General features: G+C 40.9%; 2 protein-coding genes across 3 annotated transcripts in view; one reads left to right on the top strand and one right to left on the bottom strand.

The window, feature by feature from the left end:
• The window catches only part of LOC132860246 (transmembrane protein 164), a 24096-nt gene extending 17958 nt beyond the window's left edge, over window positions 1–6138 (top strand). The window contains exons 4-6 of the mRNA XM_060891374.1: window positions 791–869; window positions 2500–2600; window positions 4031–6138. Coding sequence (XP_060747357.1) covers window positions 791–869; window positions 2500–2600; window positions 4031–4237 — 387 coding nt within the window. The 3' untranslated portion in view covers window positions 4238–6138. The remainder of the gene's footprint in view (window positions 1–790; window positions 870–2499; window positions 2601–4030) is intronic.
• A 4357-nt stretch (window positions 6139–10495) lies between these two features.
• ammecr1 (AMMECR nuclear protein 1) overlaps window positions 10496–25000 on the bottom strand; it is a 39264-nt gene continuing 24759 nt past the window's right edge. The window contains exons 3-6 of one of the 2 annotated variants that reach the window (XM_060890497.1): window positions 19052–19166; window positions 14616–14706; window positions 14038–14134; window positions 10496–12304 (exon numbers count right to left, since the gene is read on the bottom strand). In XM_060890497.1, the coding sequence (XP_060746480.1) occupies window positions 12190–12304; window positions 14038–14134; window positions 14616–14706; window positions 19052–19166 (418 nt within the window). In that variant the 3' untranslated portion in view covers window positions 10496–12189. The remainder of the gene's footprint in view (window positions 12305–14037; window positions 14135–14615; window positions 14707–19051; window positions 19167–25000) is intronic. The other variant, XM_060890498.1, reaches the window with a different exon arrangement.

Consider the following 25000-nt stretch of genomic DNA (forward strand, 5'->3'; position numbering starts at 1 on the left):
CTCATATCCTCACACTGTAACCTCACTCATATCCTCACACCGTAACCTCACATTGTAACCTCACTCTGCATCCTCACTCTGTATCCTCACACCGTAACCTCACTCATATCCTCACACCATGTCCCAACACCGTAACCTCACTCATATCCTCACACCGTAACCTCACTCATATCCTCACACCATAACCTCACATTGTAACCTCACTCTGCATCCTCACTCTGTATCCTCACACCATAACCTCACTCATATCCTTACAGATAGCTGCTTTTCTGTATCAGACTGAGCGTTAACGAGCGTTCTTCATGGTGGATACGATGAAGATCCCAGACCATCGATTACAGAGCAGTTCAGTGTGCAGTAGATCATAATAGTGTCATAATAGTAATCGAACCGATTGTTAACTACAAGCTTTGTTTGCTAAGCAAAATGAGTTACAGGGAACACAATACATTCACGACGGCTTCGAGAGGCTCAGCCAATCCGATCACAGGACCCAGATTTGCTTATCGTTTCAGTTGGTGTAGATTAGAGAAGTCAGATTAGACCTCCCGAATGAGCCGCTGTACGTTACACACTTTAACGTCTGTTTATTTTACATTTTTTTTCTCTATCTGCACATCCACAAGCTAAGAGTTTAAAGTCTACAACAGATTTTCTGGAGTTGGTTTTACAGAAACTAGTTTTAATGATCGTCAGTGTTTTTACTTTGTGTGAAAAAAAAAACAACTCTACTTGGTAGGTTTTTTTTTTAACCCGTTAAAACTAAACCGTGTCTAAAATGTCTCGGCAGCTTCCCTTTGAGAAGGAGATCTACTACATCCAGCACTCCATGCTCTACCTGGTGCCCATCTACCTGTTCAGGAAAGGAGGTGAGAGTCACATGACCACGAGAAGGGATGAGAACAATAACGTTCCAGAACAGATCCTAACTAAACAAACACAAACACAGATATTAAAAGCACTGAGTCGGAGTCATGATGTTAAAGTATGTCTCATATTTTACTTGTTTATTTTGTGGAGTCAAAATCAGACAAAACTAACAAAACATTTGGATTCTTCTAGAATAAATTTAAAAAAAAAAGCTTTTCTTTGTGTTCATGTTTCACGTTTTGTGTGTTTTATGTCGGGAAACAGCGACTCCTCGATTCGTTCGAAAATATCTCAGGAAACAAAAATCAAAGCTGTTAAACGAATCGAACAAAAAACCGAATATTAAGATCGTCTTGTTATTAAACAACACGGATTGTCACCAATAAAAACAGCAGCGTTTCCTCTTGTTTATTCAGTTACAGTGAAATTTATTTCAGTAAAAATGCTCCTCAGAGCGTCGAGTCGCGTAGCTGAAGTTAATGAACTGAAGAAGTTCAGAAGTTCCTCTCGGGGTTTTCAGTGTTTTGCTGAAATTTCATGGAAAAAATATCAAATGATTTCTAGGCCACGCCCACTTCTGCTTTTTAAACCTACATACAGATAGAGATGTGAGATCTGATGGAGTTTATTCAAATCCAGGTCTAATCATCCAGCACTCAGAGACACACATTTACACATTTATCTTCCTCATGATTTGTTTACTGTAACAACGAAACTGCACCAGCAGCCAGATTGTCCTGAGACAGGACAGAGTTAGTCTGCCATCTAGTGTTGACATGCAGCTGTTACACACATCTGTGTTTAATCCACTGCTCTCATCTCCTACTCAGAAAAAATCTCAAATCAACTCTGTCTTTCTAAAACTTAACAGAAATCAATATAATCTTCTGGTTTTGAGAAGTGCTTAAAAATCTTATTGCTGTAAACATTTTAAAACATATTGAAGAGATTATTTTAAATAAAAAAAACTCTGTCAGCCTTTTAGCATTTGTCTGTCTCTCTTTAGCATTTTTGCCAGTAAGCAAAATTTGAAAAGATTATTAAATCTCTCTCTGTCTGTCTGTCTGTCTCTCTTTTCCTCTCTCTCTCTCTCTCTCTCTCTCTCTCTCTGTCTGTCTGTCTGTCTCTCTTTTTCTTTCTCTCTCTCTCTCTCTTTTCCTCTCTCTCTCTCTCTCTCTCTCTCTCTCTCTCTCTCTCTCTCTGTCTGTCTGTCTGTCTGTCTCTCTTTCTCTCTCTCTCTCTCTCTCTCTCTCTGTCTGTCTGTCTGTCTCTCTTTTCCTTTCTCTCTCTCTCTCTCTCTCTCTCTGTCTGTCTGTCTGTCTCTCTTTTCCTCTCTCTCTCTCTCTCTCTCTCTCTCTCTCTCTCTCTCTCTGTCTGTCTGTCTCTCTTTTCCTCTCTCTCTCTCTCTCTCTCTCTCTCTCTCTCTCTCTTTTCCTCTCTCTCTCTCTCTCTCTCTCTCTCTCTCTCTCTGTCTCGCTCTCTCTCTCTCTCTCTCTCTCTCTCTCTCTCTCTCTCTCTCTCTCTCTCTCTCTCTCTCTCTCTCTCTCTCTCTCTCTCTCTCTCTCTCTCTCTCTCTCTCTCTCTCTCTCTCTCTCTCTCTCTCTTTTCCTCTCTCTCTCTCTCTCTCAGGTGTCTACAAACCAGAGCCACTAGGTGACATGTGGTGGGCTTTGTTATCTACAGGCATCCTCTTCTTCTACCATTTTGTGTTCCTGCAGGGGCTCGGAATGGTAGGATTCACACACACACACACACACACACACACACACACACACACACACACACACACACACACACACACACATGTATCTGACATTTAACTCCATTTCACATTCTATACATATCTAAAGTGTGTGATAGCAGACAGATTTCCCTGTGTGTGTGTGTGTGTGTGTGTGTGTGTGTGTGTGTGTGTGTGTGTGTAGTCAGTGAGAACAGTTAGCTTTCTGAGACGCTGCATTCTTGTCAGTTAATACAAAGAATGAGACAGACTTGTTTTTGTTTGTGACTGATAACACAGGGGAAATGAAGGGAGGAGAGAGAGAGAGGGGGAGAGGAAGAGAGAGAGAGACAGAGAGAGGGAGAGAGAGAGAGAGACAGAGATAGGGAGAGAGAGAGACAGAGATAGGGAGAGAGAGAGAGACAGAGATAGGGAGAGAGAGAGAGACAGAGAGAGGGAGAGAGAGAGACAGAGAGAGGGAGAGGAAGAGAGAGAGAGACAGAGAGAGAGAGAGGAAGAGAGGGAGAGAGAGAGACAGAGAGAGGGAGAGGAAGAGAGAGAGAGACAGAGAGAGAGAGGAAGAGAGGGAGAGAGAGAGAGAGAGAGAGAGAGAGAGACAGAGAGAGGGAGAGGAAGAGAGAGAGAGACAGAGAGAGGAAGAGGGAGAGAGAGAGAGAGAGGAAGAGAGGGAGAGAGAGAGAGGAAGAGAGAGAGACAGAGAGAGGGAGAGGAAGAGAGAGAGAGACAGAGAGAGGGAGGGAGAGAGAGAGAGAGAGGAAGAGAGGGAGAGAGAGAGAGGAAGAGAGAGAGACAGAGAGAGGGAGAGAGCTACACATTGAGGAGTAAAGGTTTAAAAGTAAACACTCCCCCACATCATTACATCACTCTTTTAACACAGTCATGTCTCATTAGCAGTGCTGTAAATTCACAGCTTTAAAGAAAGCACATGTCACTTCCTACACCGTGTGTGTGTGTGTGTGTGTGTGTGTGTGTGTGTGTGCTTCCTCTTATAATACTACAGCACTAAACTCATTATAGAACAGATGGAGCTTCACGGTGTAAATATCAGACCTCAGGTGTTGATTCCTCGTCTCTGTGACAGCAGCAGCTCAGTCAACAGATTCCACTGTAACATAAACCACAGGTTTATAAACAGTAACGCACTCGCTCTAATGTCATCGTTTCTATAGCGACAGCCGGTTCATGGACTCGTACAGCAGACTCTCTGTGTCCGAGGAGACGCTTGTGGAAGGAGTCTCCAGTGTCAGTGCTTTGTGTCAGTCAGAGAGGTTTACACTTCTTTCTGGTTTAAACACATGGTTTACTCTCACGTCAGAGCTGCTGCTGTTAGAGAAATAAATCAACACCTTGTGATCTTGACTCGAGTCTGAACACAGAAATGGTGTTTATTTAAATATAAATTTGTTTTCCCCGTCGCAGGTGACCGAGGTGAATCTGAACAACATGCTGTGTCCGGCCGTGTCCGATCCCTTTTACGGGCCGTGGTACCGCGTGTGGGCCACCGCTCACCAGACGGCGCTGACGCTGGTACACGGCAAAGCGCTCACCATCATCTGTCAGCAGGCCACGCCCGCTCTGGGTCACATGCTCCAATCTGCACGTCTGCGCTCCAAGAAAGTCGACTGAAACTCCGAGCACAAGCTTCTGTAAAAGTCCGCTCGTCCTCTCCTGTTATTTCTCTTCTTCTTATTTTTTATCTCTCCAGTTGGTGATAACAAAAAAGGTCAAAGTTGCTAACGATAAATCGATTTAAACGTCTTCACACCACGTTACACTGCCACCTCGTCAGGCCGCTCATTATTATTATTATTATTATTATTATTATTATTATAAAAGTTTCTGATTTATTCTTCAGGAGTCAAATATAGTCGAATACTCCAGAAGAGAAGTTGTACAGTATTTTCCTGCTGATAAATCATGAGACGATTGAATGAGACGATCGAGTCTACATATGAATCCGAATGATTGACAGGTGTAAAAGTAACTGCTACACAACCAGGTAGTTAAAGGCATTTTACTGAAGAGTTACTGTTAGTTTTATTAACTAGAACATCACGATCCGACCGTGTGTGTGATCGTCTCTGACCGTAAGCAGTTCCCGACCCCACAGCTGCTGATGTTCTTCCTCTAATCTCTTTAAACTGTCTGATATTAATCACCACCACCACCTGGATGCCCCGCCCCCCTTCCATCACCTCTCTGGCTCTTGACCCGACTCGCGCCGCTCTCACTTTCTGTCACAGTAAACACACACGTCGTTTTAAGAACGGAACTCTTTTATCAATAATGTTGATGACGACGTCGTCCGTGTGAACGTTACACTAACGACCGGTTCATGGATTTCTACTGAAACTCTTCTGTTCCAGTCTCTTTAACTCTAAACCCGTCTCTCTGACAGCTGCTTGGGTTCTTACTCATCTTTTACTCTCTTTAAACCTGAAACAGTAGAAAATCTCCATCGTCCGTTTCAAGGCTGGAGGATTAAATCATTTATCGTGATTTTTATTTTTTTAACACTCTCGCACTGGTGCGAGTCGCTCGGTGTCTCGTGTCTCTGTAGCTCAGTGTTGTGGACCAGAGCTGAGGACCTTCCTGAAGTCTGCTGGATTCTGAGGTTCTGTTCATTCAGAGCAGACTTTTATCTTCAGTTGCCTTGTTATTTTTATTTTATGTGATGTTTTTTGTACAGTGGTGTGAATCCACGCTTACACGTGTTCACCTTCATCCCGTCGGTGTTCAGCGCTCAGTGGTGTTTAACGTGTAGTGAACAGCATCCGTGTGTCGACGTAGTGTTCGTATCGATGTGTGCTGCTTTTATCACTTCCTGAGCTTCACCTCACTGTGATTTTAACACATCGTTAGTCTGCTTTTGAAACGACGGACGATGAATTCCTCACTTTCCAGCCGGTCTATGGGCCGAGCGCAGGGTGAGAGAGCGAGCGAGCGAAACGCCGTCTGGAAAGATTTTACAAAAACTTGTAGGTTTTTCTCTGTGATTGGAACGTCATCGTTTCTTTGTTTTTCTTCTTCTTTTTTTTTAATTAAAACTTCCTCAAACTGCACATTAACATGTTTTTTAAAAAAATGTTACTAAAATTTGTCATAACGTTCATCATCTGACTCTAACAGACTTTAGTAGAGACTTTCTTCTGAGAACTGAAGCTTTTGACCTCAGAAAAAACGTCAGTCAGGTACATGAGGGAAATCATTCCAGCTTCAGTGGATACAACACACACACACACACACACACATACACATACACACACACACATACACATAAACACACACATACACACACATACACACACACACACATACACACACACACACAAGAAACAGGCTTGATCTCAGCAGTTGGACCTCAGCAGGGTTTTGGTGGAACCCAGACGGTTTTCCGACGAGGACTGGAGGCGTCTGGAGACGAGGTGACGGACGAAAGGGATTTTGTAGTTAGTTTTTTTTTTGTACATATTTTTGGTGAAGTATGAACTGTATTGTGGTAATGAAAAATAAAAGTTCTTCCCTAAGCTGTTTGTGTCCTCCAGCGTTCTTCATCACCACATTTAAACCTTCATACAGCCGACACACCGCACAGCGTAAATATTAACCCCTCATCAGTGTCACGTTATTGTTATGAGTGACATCACACACATAACAGGTGAGGAGGCGAAAGCACCGGACAGACCGAACCGAGCCACTGAATCAGGGTGAAAGCCCGATGTGCCGCTAACAGCACGGCATTGTGGGTAACGGGGGAAGCTGTAAACCAAACTAAAGTTTCTAGACCAGGTGAAACTTCAGGAAAACGTCTCGAGTTGGATTCCGAAGTCAGGAAGTCGTCATCTGCCCCGGGTTTCTTTCGTCACATCACGACATCATGGCCGCTGGCTAGCAGGTAGCTTGTTGCTAACAGAAACACGTTTGATGGCAGCATCATCATCATTCAGACTTCAGCACAATCCAAACCTGTTTAATACAATGATCCAGAGGTGGGAATAAGTCACACGTGCAAGTCACAAGTAAGTCTCAAGTCATGAATGTCGAGTCAAAGTTGAGTCTTTTTTTAATATTTGTCAAAGCAAGTCTCAAGTCTCAAATTTGCAACTTAAGTCTGACTCGAGTCGAGTCCCCCATCTCTGAGTCATTTAACTCCAGACCGAGTCAAGTCTCAAGTCATGAATGTCGAGTCAAAGTCAAGTCTTTTTTTAATATTTGTCAAGCAAGTCTCAAATTTGCGACTTAAGTCTGACTCGAGTCGAGTCCCCCGTCTCCGAGTCATTTAACTCCAGACCGAGTCAAGTCTCAAGTGATAAATGTCAAGTCTTTTTTTAATATTTGTCAAGCAAGTCTCAAATATGCGACTTAAGTCTGACTCGAGTCAAGTCATATGACTCGAGTCCCCCATCTCTGCAATGATCAATATTTTAGAAGTTTAACTGAATTTTGTTACAGAATAAAAGAGTCGTGCTGTGAAGCGTCACATGACGAAGGACGAAGGATTTGGACGTTTTTGTCTTTAAGGCCACAGCAGCGTTTTCACGTAAATACATCAGACAGCTTCGTTAGAAGAAATCCGAGAGAAAACGCTGCACGTTTGTTCTTTCAGAATATTTTTTTTATTGGATAAATGATTTAAAAGGTAATAACAAGGTTTAAAACTACATCATCGCCACAGCTCACATACCCACTGATAATCCATCTATATACGAGTTTCCCCCCAACGCACAGGTTTTTTAATGGTTTTTGTCATTTTTCTGTTTTTTTTTTTTAACCTTAATTTTTTTTTATTTTAAACTTTGAGTCATAATCGATCAGCAATCTTTAATAAATGCCCGTTTCAAGTTTCTTCACACCACAATAGCAAATTCAGGTGAGGAGGAAGGGGAAGGTTCTAGTCCTACAGGGAAGGGAAGAATCTGTCCGTCTTTTATTTATTGATTTTTTTTTTTATTTGTTTTTTTTTTTTGTTTGTATTTTTTTTTTCAATTTCTTCAGGTTTAATCAATAATTTCAAGTTATTTAAGCAGAAAAAACCTCCTAACTGAATAGAAATAGAAAAGAAGTGAAGGAGCGAGTGTGACGAAGGGCTACACCAGGTAACCCGGAGCCCCCGGTGCCGAAGCTGCTCGGAAAAAACGTCAGTCAGCGAGTCACGTGTTCAAAACTCAGCTCAAAGTTCCAGAACATAGAAAACCACTAAAATAATTTAGAAACTAGATCCAAAATCTTTTGCTTTTTTTTTTTTTTTTTTGTATTTTTTTTTTTTTAAAGAATCGTCTTTTTTTTTCTCTCGGTGTACAAAAATGTTTACTATCGTCTGTTTTTTCTGCTTAAGCATAGTTTCTTAAAAAATCTTCTCAAACATGTTTATTGTAGTTCTTCTGTATTTCATGTCATTTATTATTATAATTTATTTATACGCCTTTTTTTTGTTTGTTTTGTTTTTTTATTTAAAGATTTTTCTTTTGTCTTCAGTGCGATTGTGTACCAGTGCTGCTACTGGGTCCAGAGTAAAGAAAAGAGGCTTTTTTTGTTTAATGGCATTTAAAAATAAGGATCAACACATCTTTATATAAAGTATAACTGCTGGTCTTTAGGAAAAAACACATTAAGAAACCCATGAATCTAAGAGGCACGCTATCAGGTTTTCTTAAAAAAAAAAATAAAGAAATACATGGTAACAGTAACAATATGAAGGAAAACAAAAAAAACAATAAAACTAAACCGGATCGCAGACGGACGCGACGACCGCCGACGCGACGAGCGAGAAGCGGATCGTCGCCGAACTGCAGGGAACCAAATTTAAAATGATAATAAACGAAATGTTAGAAATTATACAAAACAATATTTAAAAAAAAAAAAAAAAGACAAAAACAGAACAGTATTTTTCTTGCAGGGGTGTGTGTGTGTTTTGGAAGGACAGGAAGGCAGGTCTGAGAGCAGCATCAGGACATGGCTGGAGGCATCTTTGGTTCGATCGAACACACAAAGTTAATGTGGAGCCTTCAACACTGAGCGAGGAGAAAATAATAAACACGATGATGAACGGGAGATTGAGAGGTGTGTGTGTGTATGTGCATGTGCGTGTGTGCTTGTGTGTGCATGTGCGTGTGTGTATGTGTGTGTGTGTGCTTGTGTGTGCGTGCTTGCGTGTGTGTATTCATGTGTATGCGTGTGTGTGTGTGTATGCGTGTGTGTGTGTGCGCATGTCTGAGGCCATGGCGTTCTACCGTACGACAGATGAAGTGAGACGTGTATGACCGTGTGTTTCCCCCCAAGGCCATGAGGGAAGGGTGGAGTTAGACACGTGACTCCTTGTCCTTTCAAACCTGCAGGAAATTTCAGTTTGTTACACGGGAAGGAACGACAAATAAAAACAACAAAAACAACAACAACAACAAAACAAAAACAACAAAAACAACAACACCTGTAAAACAGATCTGCATATATCGAGGATAAGAATAAGTCTGATATGACTGATGAGTCCGCATGACCAGTCACGTTAAAGTGTGACCTTTAACCCCCCAGAAAAAAATGAGGTCCAGTAGCACCATTTTATATCATCTATGTTCTCTCTCTCTTTTTCTCTCTCTCGCTCTCTGTTCATTCCTCAGGTCTTCAAGAACATACACCCAAACAGATGTATTGCAGATGTGCATAAATATGTTCGTTCACGTCAGCAAAAGGAAAAAAAAAAAAAAAAAAACTTGATGTACTTTTTGTTTTGCAGCAGAAAAAAAAGTTAAAATATAAACTCCAGTTTGTGCTGAACTCGAGTGAGGATCACAAACAAACGGCGTCCTGATCGCTCGCCGCCTGCGAGAGAGACGTTCACGTTCTAAACGTGTTCAGAGAAATAAGACGGAGAACCGAGACATGATCGAACGGAGGGATCGTTTTTTGTTTTGTTTGCTGGAGATGAAAGTAATCACCGTGGCGTAGAGACGCGGCCCGAGCCGTCAGGAGCGAGCGTTTGTTTTCTGATCCGTTTGTAAGGCAACACAACTGAAAGGAGGGATTAGTTTTTGTTTCTACTTTTCACAGAGCTGGAGATGACTGTGGATGGAACACCGAAAGCCCTTAACACTTTTTTTTGCATATGAAAAGCAAAGAGAGAAAGAGTCGTCCTGTGTGGGAAAAGTCTCTCAGCTTTTAGAAACAAAATCATCAGTAAATCTCGAAAACTCCGTCCTGTGACGCCGCAGCTGAGAGCGAGACAGGAGGACATCGGACCTGCTAACTTTCCAATGGTTTGGTAAAAGACCTTCTTCACAAAGCTTCTCTTCATCACCATCGAGAGAAGGCAGAAGAAATGATTTATTTCTGACAGAAACCGCGAGACGCGATACGATACGACGCGATACGGACGCCACGCCTCGCCGCACGTTCGGGTTACGAGGAGCTTTCGTGAGGGTTGTGCTCCACCTGTGCTTGACGTAAAGATCCACACATGATCTGGTGCATCATGGCAACTGGTGTCGGATTGTGTGGCGCTTGGACATGGACGTAAACACACTGCATCATAAGGTGAAGTGGCAGCGGTGTTAATGATGGTGGTGTTAATGGTGGATCAGCGTGAATGTCTCATTGCGTGAGGTAACATCTCAGGTATTGTTTCTACAAACATGTCACCTGATCAGGAACAACCCAGACCCCAACCCCGACATGGACCCCTACCCGGACCCCAGCCCAGACCCCGACCCGGAACCCCGACCCGATCATAAAACATTCGCGGTTAAATGCATCAGCGACTGAAAACATCCAGTAAACAAAACCACCATCAACCTGAACGTTTCACGATGTCTTAAGAAGAATATGGCTTTTAGATTTTCTTTATGCTCATCTCCTTCAGCTGAGCCACGTTTTTAACTCTCCGTGTGATGAAAAAAATAAAGAAAAAAAAACGACAACAGCATCCCAAAGGAGAGGAACGAAATCCTGTTCTCCTCTAAGACACCCAGGGAGTTTTTTACAGGGAAAATACTGGAAGAGCCACATCATCATCATCATCATCATCTTCATCTTTTCCTCTTTATGGTCCCTCAGTGAGAAACAAGTCTGTAAATTTTGAGCACCTTCTATACCACAACATGCAGTAATGTAATGAACAGAAGGGGAACCGAGTTCTGACGGAGCGCCGATCAGAACAGCGTGATTTTGGTATAAAAGGAGGGAGAGAAAAAAAAAAAAAGGACCAGTTTATCAAAGCCATAGTGAATAAATAAAGATGACGTCATCCAAAAAAATCCATCAAAGAGACGAGCGACTCTCAGATACTGAAGACAAAATCTGGACTTTTCTGATATCTAATTTAGTTAAGCGGTTTCTTCTGACGAGTTTCTCAGCATCACATCGAACACCACACGAAAAGGAAAAGATAAACAGCAGACCGTCACGTGAGTCCGTTTCTCACCAACCTCAGTCAGGAAGCAGAAAAAACCCCAAACCCTACAACATCAATCATCGATTCAAGTCACACCTCACAAATATCCAGAATCAGATGGAAATAGAATCGCAGAGAGAAGAAACAAGCAACAAACAAACAAACAAACAAACAAACTCCCTCTGGTGGCCACTTGCTGGAGATAAAAACATAAATGATAAAAACAACCAGGCGAACAAACGGTACACGACTTTTACGCAGGTTACAGCATCACCACAATAAACCGGGAGACGTTTATAAATTCTAAATAATCACCATCACTTAATAGCATCTGAGAGTTTTTTTTTCTTCACGGCTCAATCAAACTTACATTATTTCCCCTCTGTTTTTGAAAGATTCTCTGATATCGATACAAACGCCGATACGATTCGGTTACGACAAATTTACATAAAAGGAAAAGCTCACAGTACTGAAAGAACGGATGTTTCGGAGCTCGGGCTTTAAAAAAAAAAAAAAAAAACGTAGTTAAACGTCGAGACTGAAATAAATCAGCGGTTTGAAGTTTACATGAGAATTACAAAAATACAGAACCGACCAATCAGAAAGCTTCGCTCTCAAACGTTTCACCGTTTTCCGTTTCCCAGCGAATAGGTTTTTTCCTGCGTAGCGTGATTTGCCTGCTGGTTTAATGGTAACGTGGTCGAAGTCATGTAACATTTAGCGGAACGGAAGCGTCGTTCACTTAAACAAACACGTCTGCGAGACGAGACGAGCCTCTCTTTAATATGACTTATTTCCATCCACAGACTGAAAAACCTGATTCGGATTGTTGGAAAGAAAAAAATTCAGCATAAAAAAGCAGTACTTGTTTAATTGCTTTTTAAAAAAATAGGAGGAAAAAAGGGTTATACGATATATATATATTTTTATATATATGCTGCAAAAAAATCGAAATTAATCGAAAGGATAAAAAGGTGAAAATAAATGAGCTGATTTGATTTTTTCTCCATGTAATAATAGTGATTCTTCTTTGCCACCCGCTGCCATGCCACCGTCTGAAACAGAGAGCTAGCATGGCAACGGAAACTATCATCATAAAATGGTACAGTAGTAGAGATAGCTAGACCACGAGGGGGCGGGCTCTCCAGGGAAGAGGTCCGCGGAGAGGTCCAGTGACTGGTCATGCGGCTCGCTGTCAGGAATAATGGTTGTAGGGGGGGAGAGGGTGCCCGATGCCGTTCTGGTAGTGGTGGTGCTGGCGATGGGCGATGTACTCCGCGTAGCTCATCGTCATCTTCTCACTACGGTACCTGAAAAAAAACAAGGAGAACTTTAAGAGTGAGGGGCAAACGTGGAGGATCGAGGACACGCAAACGAGCGAGAACTCGGGAGATGAAGCTGAAGCTGAGGAGAGGAACTGCTGAGGAACACAAGCTGGACCCTTTACAGGAAACAAGATCAGAAGGTACAATGATCATGACATGCAGGAGCCTCTGAGGTCTGACACACGGAGAACAAGAGAGACAAACAGTATTTAAAAGATTTTTTATAAAAGTATACACTTTAAAAGCTATATTTGTACAAATCAGCTGTAAGTCATCGTGTGTGTAAGACATTATCAGTTGTTGTGTTGTTGTGTATGTACAGATTGATTTTAAAGGATTATCTGATTATCTGATCTCTCCCACTGGACAGTGTGGAGTGGCAGGAAAATTAAATCCCCCATCTGCCGTTTGTGTCGTCGTTTCGGTTGCTAAGCGTCTCCTATCTGTTCAGACTGTTCCAGAACTGGGACATTATGGGTGGGGGTTAAAGAAATAAATAAATTTTATTTTAAAGGTGGGGTCTCTATTGTTTGAGAAATGCTTCAGAAAACTGAGTCGGGACGACAAACAAAACAAAAATCAAAACAAACGTGTAGCCAATGAGCAGAAAGGGGCGTGTCTTGTCAGTATGGGCGGAGAGAGTGTTCAGTGCACATGTGTGACATTAGCAGAAAGCGGTTTTAACATTGACATGGAGGATAAAAACAAAGAAAGAAAGTGAAGAAAGGCTTACGATAAGGTAAGAAGTAGGACGTGTTAATATAGGATCAGCTTTCCAGCGCTGGAGAGAACTGAAGGAGCAGGAAGGCCTGCGATGGGACGCCGAGGCGCTTTTTTCCTTCTCGATAGGTGAGTAACGTTGGTTTTGTTTTGTTACACAGAACTAATATATGTCTTTGTCCTTTACATGATTATGCTTGTGTGTCATTTTTGCTTGTTTGTTTATCTACAATCGTATTGTTCTTCACTTCAGCTATGATAAAGACACATTTCTTTCCAGTAGTTGCCCTGATTACGTATGTATGTGTGGGGCGGAGCTATCGATACAGGGGTGGGACCCATTTGGCCTCAGACATTTGGGGCGTGTTTGTTTTGGTGATTTTATATGTCGACATTGGCTTTCAAACATCGGAGACCCCACCTTTAAATAAAGAAAGAAAGAAATCTGGTCAAAAACAAGCACCATCATAGACTCCAGCTGATCGTCTGATTGGATGAACTGCTGATTTGAGATATTCGGTACAGCGGCGTTTCACTGTGAGCAATTACGTCTCATTACACTGAAACCGTTAATACACGCTGTACCGCAGGTTACCATGGCAACACAAAACACTCTAATCAACTGTAGCTCAGAAACAAAAATAAAATTCAGGAAGATTCTTCCTGATGATCAGGAAAATACAACAGCACACACGTGACATTGCTAATAATTAGCACTCGGCTACACCGTTGTGACACGGACGGCGCCGACGTTTAAGAACGTAGCAGCAGCACGTTAATCAAACAGTTTATTATTTAGTAATCAACACGAGGCACGAACCCAGAGCTCTGGTTGTTCTGGTTTAACGATAAGCTGCATTCAGGTCGTTTCCATCAGAATCAAAGACCTAGTAAAGAAATTTTGACCCCTAAAATTGACAAGCAGCTGAAATGAAGCTCTGATCTACAGCTTAGATGAGAACCCAGAGATTTTAGATAGAAATTAAGAATTGTTGTACCTGGTCAGTTTGATGGTCTTCCTGAAGTCGTTTGTGATGGGAGCTTTGTATCCTCCCTTTCGAAGTAAGGAATCTATGGTTTGAATGTGGTCCCATCCTACACGGCACAGAAAAAGGAAATCATCTCATTCTCCTTCATGAACCCGTTTCTGACTGTGCCGTGTAAAAGAACGATGAAAATAAACCTCTAGCTTCAGCGAGTCCAGGATCACAGGTCAGCACAAATTCTTCATGAATTTACTCTACACTTTTGTTTTTGGTTCTTTTATTTCTTTCAAATTACAGCATGAGACAACACTAAGCCATTAGTCCTGCTATTTATTTGATTCGAATTTTTTTAAATCAGAAATTGGATTTAAACTCCAATGGTGACGCTGACACAGGATGTGAGAAATAAACAGTGAGATCAGTTCTGCAGTGTGACTTTAACTCAAAGTATTCACTCTGATTCACGCAGCTCCTTTAATCAGCTTTAAATCTCATTTCATGTACAACACACAACACTTACAACAGCACGGAACACCACAGGACGTAAAATCACTCGTCACGTCTCTCACCGAGTCGGTGTTTAATCTCACCTTGCTCCTTTGCAACCTCTGGCAGATAGGTGGCGGTGCGCTTTGATCCTTTTTCATTGAAAAATTCTATCCTAATGCCGTGAACACCCACCTAGGGGAGGGGGAGGGGGAGGGAGAGAGGGGGGGGATGGAGAGAGGGAGGGAGAGAGAGAGGGAGAGAGAGAGACAGAGAGACATAGAGAGAGGGTAAAGTTTGATCACATTACAGACGTCATGATTTTCTGTTCTGTTATCAATCCTGTGTTCTTTAACTTCTCACACACATCAAATATAGTAAATATAATAAATAAATCTAATAAAAATCATAAAACCAAAAAAAAAAAAAAATCATAAAAGTCTCTTTATATATAAACATTTCCTGTTTCAGAATAAAATATTTTTCCCCAAATCCAATTTAAAGCTTTCCCCCGTATTGTGTTATTTATGTGTGTATTGTATAGTACAGTGTTATTTGTGTGTATTGTATAGTATAGTGTTATTTATGTGTGTATTGTATAGTATAGTGTTATTTATGTGTGTATTGTATAGTATAGTGTTATTTGTGTGTATTGTATAGTATAGTGTTATTTATGTGTGTATTGTATAGTATAGTGTTATTTGTGTGTATTGTATAGTATAGTGTTATTTATGTGTGTATTGTATAGTATAGTGTTATTTATGTGTGTATTGTATAGTATAGTGTTATTTGTGTGTATTGTATAGTATAGTGTTATTTATGTGTGTATTGTATAGTATAGTGTTATTTATGTGTGTATTGTATAGTATAGTGTTATTTATGTGTGTATTGTATAATATAGTGTTATTTATGTGTGTATTGTATAATATAGTGTTATTTATGTGTGTATTGTATAGTATAGTGTTATTTATGTGTGTATTGTATAGTATAGTGTTATTTATGTGTGTATTGTGTAGTATAGTGTTATTTATGTGTGTATTGTATAGTATAGTGTTATTTATGTCTGTATTGTATAGTATAGTGTTATTTATGTGTGTATTGTATAGTATAGTGTTATTTATGTCTGTATTGTATAGTATAGTGTTATTTATGTGTGTATTGTATAGTATAGTGTTATTTATGTGTGTATTGTATAATATAGTGTTATTTATGTGTGTATTGTATAGTATAGTGTTATTTATGTGTGTATTGTATAGTATAGTGTTATTTATGTGTGTATTGTATAGTATAGTGTTATTTGTGTATTGTATAGTATAGTGTTATTTATGTGTGTATTGTATAGTATAGTGTTATCTATGTGTGTATTGTATAGTATAGTGTTATTTATGTGTGTATTGTATAGTATAGTGTTATTTATGTGTGTATTGTATAGTATAGTGTTATTTATGTGTGTATTGTGTAGTATAGTGTTATTTATGTGTGTATTGTATAGTATAGTGTTATTTATGTGTGTATTGTATAGTATAGTGTTATTTATGTGTGTATTGTATAGTATAGTGTTATTTATGTGTGTATTGTATAGTATAGTGTTATTTATGTGTGTATTGTGTAGTATAGTGTTATTTATGTGTGTATTGTATAGTATAGTGTTATTTATGTGTGTATTGTATAGTATAGTGTTATTTATGTGTGTATTGTATAGTATAGTGTTATTTATGTGTGTATTGTATAGTATAGTGTTATTTATGTGTGTATTGTATAGTATAGTGTTATTTATGTGTGTATTGTATAGTATAGTGTTATTTATGTGTGTATTGTGTAGTATAGTGTTATTTATGTGTGTATTGTATAGTATAGTGTTATTTATGTGTGTATTGTATAGTATAGTGTTATTTATGTGTGTATTGTGTAGTATAGTGTTATTTATGTGTGTATTGTATAGTATAGTGTTATTTATGTGTGTATTGTATAGTATAGTGTTATTTATGTGTGTATTGTATAGTATAGTGTTATCTATGTGTGTATTGTATAGTATAGTGTTATTTATGTGTGTATTGTATAGTATAGTGTTATTTATGTGTGTATTGTATAGTATAGTGTTATTTATGTGTGTATTGTATAGTATAGTGTTATCTATGTGTGTATTGTATAGTATAGTGTTATTTATGTCTGTACTTTTGAGAGTCACAAACAGCTGGAACCAAATTCCTTGTGTGCGTCAACATCAACACATTTGGCCAATAAACCTGCTTCTGATTTGAGGTTACAGTATATTGAAAACTGAACAGTAAATAAATAATAAATAAAATCTTCATAGAATTAAAAAAAAAAAGATAACAGAAAAAATTCATTCCTAAAGTGTGAAGCTACGAGAGGAGCTCGATACGTGGGACATGACGCTTAATGGCAGACATTTAAGGTTTAATAATTAAAGCCTCGAGTGTTCAGTGTGTTGTCTGTGAAGAGCTCAGGGAGCGAGTCGGTGCCTGGTGTTAATCTCACACTTCAGTGTTAAAGAGTGCGTTGTGTAATATGATCTGGAGAAGCTCTGTGACTGATGAACATCTCAGGATGAATGACCTCATCACCGAACGCACGGCAGCTCGTCTAATCAGTCCGTTCCTCATTCATTGTTTTCTTCTCCCTCTGTATTTCAGGGTCAGGTAATCACTCCAGGACCTTTTGTTCGAGCGCATCAACAAGCACACATCCATCATGCCGAGCTGAAACTGGGTCACACCGAGTCCGGTCTCCATTCACCGGGCACTGGAGAGCGGAAAGGTGACGCATTTCAGAACCTGCCATTGTCCTGAGAAGGTGGATTACTGAGAGGTGGAAATGAAAAAGATAAAAAGGACATTGAGATGTGTTGGTGTATGAGGAGAACAGGAACGGAGGACTACTGCACTACAGGAAACACGCTCAGCAGTGCATTCTGGGTAAAAATAAGGTGTACAGGGAGAGGAACCATCAAAAGTCCTCATCACAGCAGTATTTGTGGCCATCCCAAGCTGAGTGAGATCCTGAATCATTATCCTCATCACCACCACCAGAGGTGACGGTGCCCTCATCTGGGTGACACCCAAGAGTGAGATTATAAATCATTATAAACACTGAGATCGGGATTATAAATCATTATAAACTCCAGAGAGTGCGATTATAAACCATTATAAACACTGAGAGTGAGATTATAAATGATTCTTCTTCTAGAACTGTGGAGATTTATTCTAGTTCTAACATGAAGATGTTAAAGTTTTGAAGAACTCATCACTGAGTCATCTCCATGGTCTCTAAGAGGTTCTATCCACAGCAACCCCATGTATCTCCAGGATCCATGTGGAACATCAGCGGCAGCAGCAGCGAGACCCTCCAAGCAGGAGTAGAGCATCATGATGGATCAGGCAGGTCTGAAGAGCAGAAGGGGACTAACACGTGTGTGTCTTGATTTTACAATGTAAACAGCTCGGCCAATCAGACTCCAGAATCAGACCAATCCGTTTTGACAGGAGATGGTTTGATGACAGGAGACACGAGATGGTGAGGCTTCTGAGTCACTACAGTTTATCTTCACTACACCACTCCAGAGGGATGACCCGGGGATCTCTCCAACACCGGTCTCATTCTGACTCCTGCAGATAAACTGCTAGAACAGAGACGTGCTTAAAGAGAACACGGCTAATTACACCAGCGTGTGACGTGCTGGGTTTTAAGCGGCTCTTTCATCAATATGCATTCATTCTAATTACGAATAAAAATGGGAATGAAATCAAAATCTGTGTTTGAAGCTTTGTTTATTAGACAAAGTAGTTTAATGTAATAATGCAACGTTCACTATAACAGCGTTTGCCCCTCCCACTGGAGGCGTGGCTCACTCTACGGTAACATAGCAGATTGTTAGCGATAAACCTTTGATTATGTAGTTTGGCTGAGCGTTCAAACACACACACACACACAATGTACACACACACACACAATGTACGTACACACACAATGTACACACACACACAATGTACACACACACACACACACACAATGTACACACACACACAATGTACACACACACACACACACACAATGTACACACACACACAATGTACACACACACACAATGTACACACACACACAATGTACACACACACAATGTACACACACACAATGTACACACACACAATGTACACACACACAATGTACACACACACAATGTACACACACACAATGTACACACACACACACAATGTACACACACACACACAATGTACACACACACAATGTACACACACACACACACAATGTACACACACACACAATGTACACACAATGTACACACACACACACACACACACACAATGTACACACACACACACAATGTACACACACACACACAATGTACACACACACACACACACACACACACAATGTACACACACACACACAATGTACACACACACACAATGTACACACACACACACACAATGTACACACACACAATGTACACACACACACAATGTACACACACAATGTACACACGTTAAACTCTTACCTCCCAGTCTAGATAATCACCAACATCCTCAAAGTTGGTGAGCAGAGACACTGAGCAGAAGAGGCGCGGCAGCTCTTCCCTTGTCATCGGGGGAAAGCGGCTGTCTTTAAGGGCACTGAGAGAGAGAGAGAGACAGAGAGAGACAGAGAGAGAGAGAGAGAGAGAGAGACAGAGAGAGAGAGGTGATTCAACATGAGATGCTAATGTGGCCACAGTGCACATTAAATTAAACATGATGGAGATTCCGCTGATGCTGAGCTTCATGAAGGTCTGATGTCCTGGTTTATCTTCTGGTTTGTGCCTCTACACCAGCTCCTCACACACACTACACCATCTTTAAATCAATCACGCTTGGAGATCACGCGCACAATCAGAGCAAGGAGTCAGCAGCAGTCGATTTTCCTTTAACTCATCGTTCTGTCTGATGTTCTGACTCGATCATGCGAAGCTTCCACTTCAAGCTAGAAAGCTTGTGAACATGGATCAGCTCCTCCCATAAAGCAGGAGTACCGAATCCTCCTTCTCCTCCTCCACCTCACCATCTCCTCCTTCTCCTCCATCTTCTTCTTGCTCAGACCACAATCCAGACGTTAACTTTGCAGCATAGCTGAGATCATACGGCAGCACGTATCTGGTCACGTATTTACCACCTGCTTCCATTGTTACTATAGAAACCACCCACCAACTGGGACTTGTATTAATCTAAGAATTTAGCAAACAGGTGAGAGATGTTAATGTAAAATTTATGGAAGGAGTCTCCAGTGTTTACTAATATGACGAGCTACAGGGTTTTTTGGCTTATTAACGTGTAGAGAGATTAAAAAGTAAATGACTTTCTAGCTGCGAAGTAGCTCAAAAAGGTAGTAAACATACATATAAAAAAACTTGATTATTAATCAGTTTAAATCTGATTAACACCATGGTTTCAAAACAGGGTCACGGTGATGTTTATTGGGAAAATCACTCAAGGTAACAGAGAGAAAATGGCATTTATACTAAGAGCAGTAATCTCTACACACCCGTCTGTGTGGTGGAACAGTCCATCATCAGGTCTCAGCAGACCTTTTGATAAGCTTCAGCATCCAGGACTCATTACAGCTGAAAAAGCAGTTCTGTAACAGAGGCCTATTTCACGCACAGCTGCTTCATCGCTCCATCAGGGGAGAAAAACATCATGTAACATTCACTAACTCGCCACCTCTTCGTCTCCTGACTGGGGTCCGTGTTCGTCACGGTGACAGTGTGATCTTCTGTAAACCTCAAAGGAGGTGTGCGCTAAATATTCAGTGCATCAAAACATCTGGACATTCGCACGACAGCTCGGGGTGAACGACACACGATTTTTTCTTAGAAATGAAACGGATGATAAAGGGAAAGATGAAAGGAGTGTTTTCCTCCTGGAACTTCAAACATCTGCAGAAGATGTTTTTTACACGTCAGGTTCCTGATTTAGTCAGTTACAGGACCTGATACACAGACACAGGTGTACTGTATATGGTGCTGAAGTCTGACGTATGATTACACTTTCAACAGCAAGCTAGGAACCTTCTCCTGCTCCACACATCTCCAAAGATACACTTTCACACCTTTAACAACAGCTGAATAATATGAAGGTCTCAACATGGCACGCACACACACACACACACACACACCAGTATAAAACCTCTCACAACTCAGCGGCACTACAGAGGGTTTTCTGTTTTTTGAGACCCATCGACATGGCTCATCATCTCGCAGAGTTTAGGCTTCAAACCTCCAGGCTCGGATGTAATTCCAGAAATTCTGGAATGTCACGATTTTCTCTCGAAAAGCTTTTACACCGTAAACAACATAAATCGTGCAGCTCTGCCACACACACTCTGAACATCTTCAGTATGAAGACCAGTAGGAACCTCAGCAGCTCTACTTCAAATCCTACCCATGTTCTGCGAATCAAACTGCTGCGTCTGACAGAAGTCGATATAAAAGGGGACGGAATAAACAATTTTACCTTCAAGTGTACACTTTTGTGCAGAAGCCCGGCTGCCAACGGTTACGCCGATCCGATCTAATAAATCCAATCTTCATTAACAGACACTGCATGTACAATCTAATCCAAAATTATACGTGTGTTTACTAGTCAGAACACCAAGCTTCTTAATCACGCCTCTGAATTCTTAACGAGTTTTAAAATGTTGCGTCTCTTAAAAAGTCATCCGAGTCAGATGATTAAACAGCGAGAAGACGAGTTAGTGAGTCGCTCGACGCTTTAGAATTTCTGAAGCTTCAGTCCTTTCTTTTCCACGCACCATCTTATATTTCCCTTCTTCCCAGAAGTAATTAAACTGATGAAGGTTTGACTGAACGCCTCCTGGCTGCAGCTTGGCTGTAAAGCGAAGGTGGTGATGTGGAAAAGCTGAAGCCCACGAAAGTCTCGACGCTTCTGACGTTCACATTTGAACTCAGTCACTCAGTGAGCGAGCGACAGCTGCTGTACCTTCGTTTACTTTACATTCACACCTGAAGACCGTCTATACGTCGATGAAAACTCAACACAGGTAAAGTCATAAGTTTCACAGAGAAGATTTCAGGTTTGAAACTCAAACACAGAAATAAGAGTTACTTTCCTCCACCTGCAGATAAACTAATCCCGTGTGAAGAAGGTTGAAGAGTTTTGTACCTTCATGTTTGGTAGATCTGATTTCACTATTAGACTCACTAACACACATGCAGCATGTTCACTAACTCACTACCTAAAGAAAGATCAAGTACAAATACACAATCAGGTGCAGGGTCACTGCTGTACCAGAGGTTCTCAAATAACTGGCTGAACATCACGACTTTACAGATTGCGACATTATTGGACTTTATCTATGACCCGAACGAGACGACTGGAATGTGATGTGTTGGGGGAAAAAAACAGGCCCGAAATTCTCTCTTAGTCTGAGAAAAAAATAGTCTTAGGATCCAAGATCCATGATCTTTAAAAAAAAAAAAAAAAAAAAGGAAAAATAAAATAAAAACTACAGCTGTTCTTAAAGGATTTAAGGATCCATAAATGACTAAAATAATCTGAGGGTAAAGCCATTGTGTTTGTAACATGATGTGACCTCCCCCACAGGCTCACAGAATGGAATCATCCCGGCAACAGATCTGGCCAATAGGAAGCTTGCATGAGTAACATGCAGCCAATAAAATTGGGCTGGTCTGAGCAAATGCCCGAGCGTGTGAGAGCGTGTGAGAGCTTGAGTCACCTATACTCTAACTATTGAGAGCATATTATTCACCTCGTCCTGCGCCGCTAGAGAGAAGTGATGAACTCTGGGGCAGTTAGTGATCACAGATACTCTGGGAATAAATGAATGAAATGTTTTTCTGCCCCACTTTAACCTCCTCTCGCACAAATAGCGATGACGCTAAATGGGAGCCTGAGCACACGGCACAGAAAACAGACGAGGACTTCCTGCTGTCATCTCTCTCTCTCTCTAATATATATATAATATTTAACCCTGGCACAAATTTTTACTCTAAAATACATCGTCTTTTTCTCCCAAAATAAAACTAAACCCAGAACAAATGAATCAGAAATGATTGACAAACGAGCCACCTGGAAGCCCCGCCCCTTAACTCCATCTCACGTTTCTTCGACTGGACTCAGAGAGCACCGTGTGTGTAAAGTACACGTGTTTACTTAACACTGGGATATTTAACAATGACACTAAAAAGAATTTCCAACAAAGGTTTAAAAAAAAAAAAAACTCATTTGCTCATTTTTTGTCCTCGGAATTTTAAAAAGTTATGATTTTTTTTTTTAACGCTTCACAAAGAACTCAACTGGTGGTAATTAAACAGTGAAGTGAGCTCAAACTCACCAAGCAGCAGATCGACGTCTCTAAAGCAATCTGTAAAATGATTACATCAGAAAATGTGCTCTTCTGGTTTTAACTGAATAATAATAATAATAATAATAATAATAATAATAATAATAATAATAATAATAATAATAATAAGAATAATAATAATAATAATAATAATAATAATAATAATAATAATAATAATAGTTGTAGTCACAAAATAATCCCCCTGCTTTTCCCAACAATATTTTATTCCAGGTCTCCAAGCCTTTGTTAGCGTCTGGTCAGTAACAGTGACGCCTCACATCGTCTCCTCACGTTCCTTTCTCAACTTTTACACTCGGATGTGTTCAACAGCTCAGTGTGAAAGTGACAGCCTGGTGTTTGATGATGTGAAGTCTACCTCACGCTGTCCTTCTCTGCAGGATTCCTGCAGGACTGCAATCGTTTATTTTCATCTTCTGAACGTCAGCACCGAACTGAACGGTTCTCTTTAACGTAGTAAGACTAATAACCCCGATTCTCACTCTGACAGTCGATTAGAACGCCACGAGTCCAGCTGAGATGCTCTCAACTCAGTGCACATTAAAACAGCTCCATCAGAGGAAATGAGGTACATTCTTCTCTTTTTATGCTGTAAAAGTTTTACTCCATCTCTGCCTTAAACACAAGGTAGAAGCAGATAAGCGTTCTTTGTGCAGGTGAATAAAAGAGATGATGATGAAGTCCAGCCACGTTTCTCCTGCTCTTAGTGCAGATCCATTACTGAATTACTGAATGACTTCCTGCATAAACACGTCGCTCATGCAGAAATATTACGCATGTGTTTAGTTTAAAAGCTTTACTTAAATCAAAGCGGTTGAACGAGGTCACTGCTGCAAGTCCCTGGTTATAAAAAACACACTGCAGTGTTTAAATGATGGATTAAAAGCTTGATTTACATTTCAGTCTTGATTGGGACGTTCACTCTGATGATATTTTTATATAGTAGTAAATTAATATCAAATTTATTTATTTATTTATTTATTGCGTTTGAATTGGTTGTCAAACAGCTAACTAATACACACCCCGCAAACACACACTCACAACGTAAACACTCAGTCTTTAAACACTGACCCCCTGAAACAAACACTGACCCCCTGAAACAAACACTGACCCCCTGAAACAAAACACTGACCCCCTGAAACAAAACACTGACCCCCTGCAAACAAAACACTGACCCCCTGCAAACAAAACACTGACCCCGCAAACAAACACTGACCCCACAAACAAACACTGACCCCACAAACAAACACTGACCCCGCAAACAAACACTGACCCCGCAAACAAACACTGACCCCGCAAACAAACACTGACCCCGCAAACAAACACTGACCCCGCAAACAAACACTGACCCCGCAAACAAACACTGACCCCGCAAACAAACACTGACCCCGCAAACAAACACTGACCCCGCAAACAAACACTGACCCCGCAAACAAACACTGACCCCGCAAACAAACACTGACCCCGCAAACAAACACTGACCCCGCAAACAAACACAAGATAAACAAAACACTCAGCACACCTTAAACACTGACCCCCTGAAACAAACACTGACCGCCTGAAACAAACACTGACCCCCTGAAACAAACACTGTCCGCCTGAAACAAACACTGTCCGCGGAAAACAAACACTGTCCGCGGAAAACAAACACTGTCCGCGGAAAACAAACACTGTCCGCGGAAAACAAACACTGTCCGCGGAAAACAAACACTGAGCCCGCAAACAAACACTGAGCCCGCAAACAAACACTGAGCCCGCAAACAAACACTGAGCCCGCAAACAAACACTGAGCCCGCAAACAAACACTGAGCCCGCAAACACACTCTGATGCCAAGAACAAACACTGACCCCGCAAAAACAGACCCCGCAAACAAACACAGACCCCGGAAAACAAACACTGACCCCGTAAACAAACACTAACCCTGGAAAACAAACAATAACCCTGGAAAACAAACACTGACCACGAAAAACAAACACTGACCCCGAAAAACAAACACTAACCCTGGAAAACAAACACTGACCCCGGAAACAAACACTGACCCCGAAAAACAAACACTGACCCCGAAAAACA

The sequence above is a fragment of the Tachysurus vachellii genome, chromosome 17, assembly GCF_030014155.1.
Source record: "Tachysurus vachellii isolate PV-2020 chromosome 17, HZAU_Pvac_v1, whole genome shotgun sequence".
Taxonomy (NCBI): domain Eukaryota; kingdom Metazoa; phylum Chordata; class Actinopteri; order Siluriformes; family Bagridae; genus Tachysurus; species Tachysurus vachellii.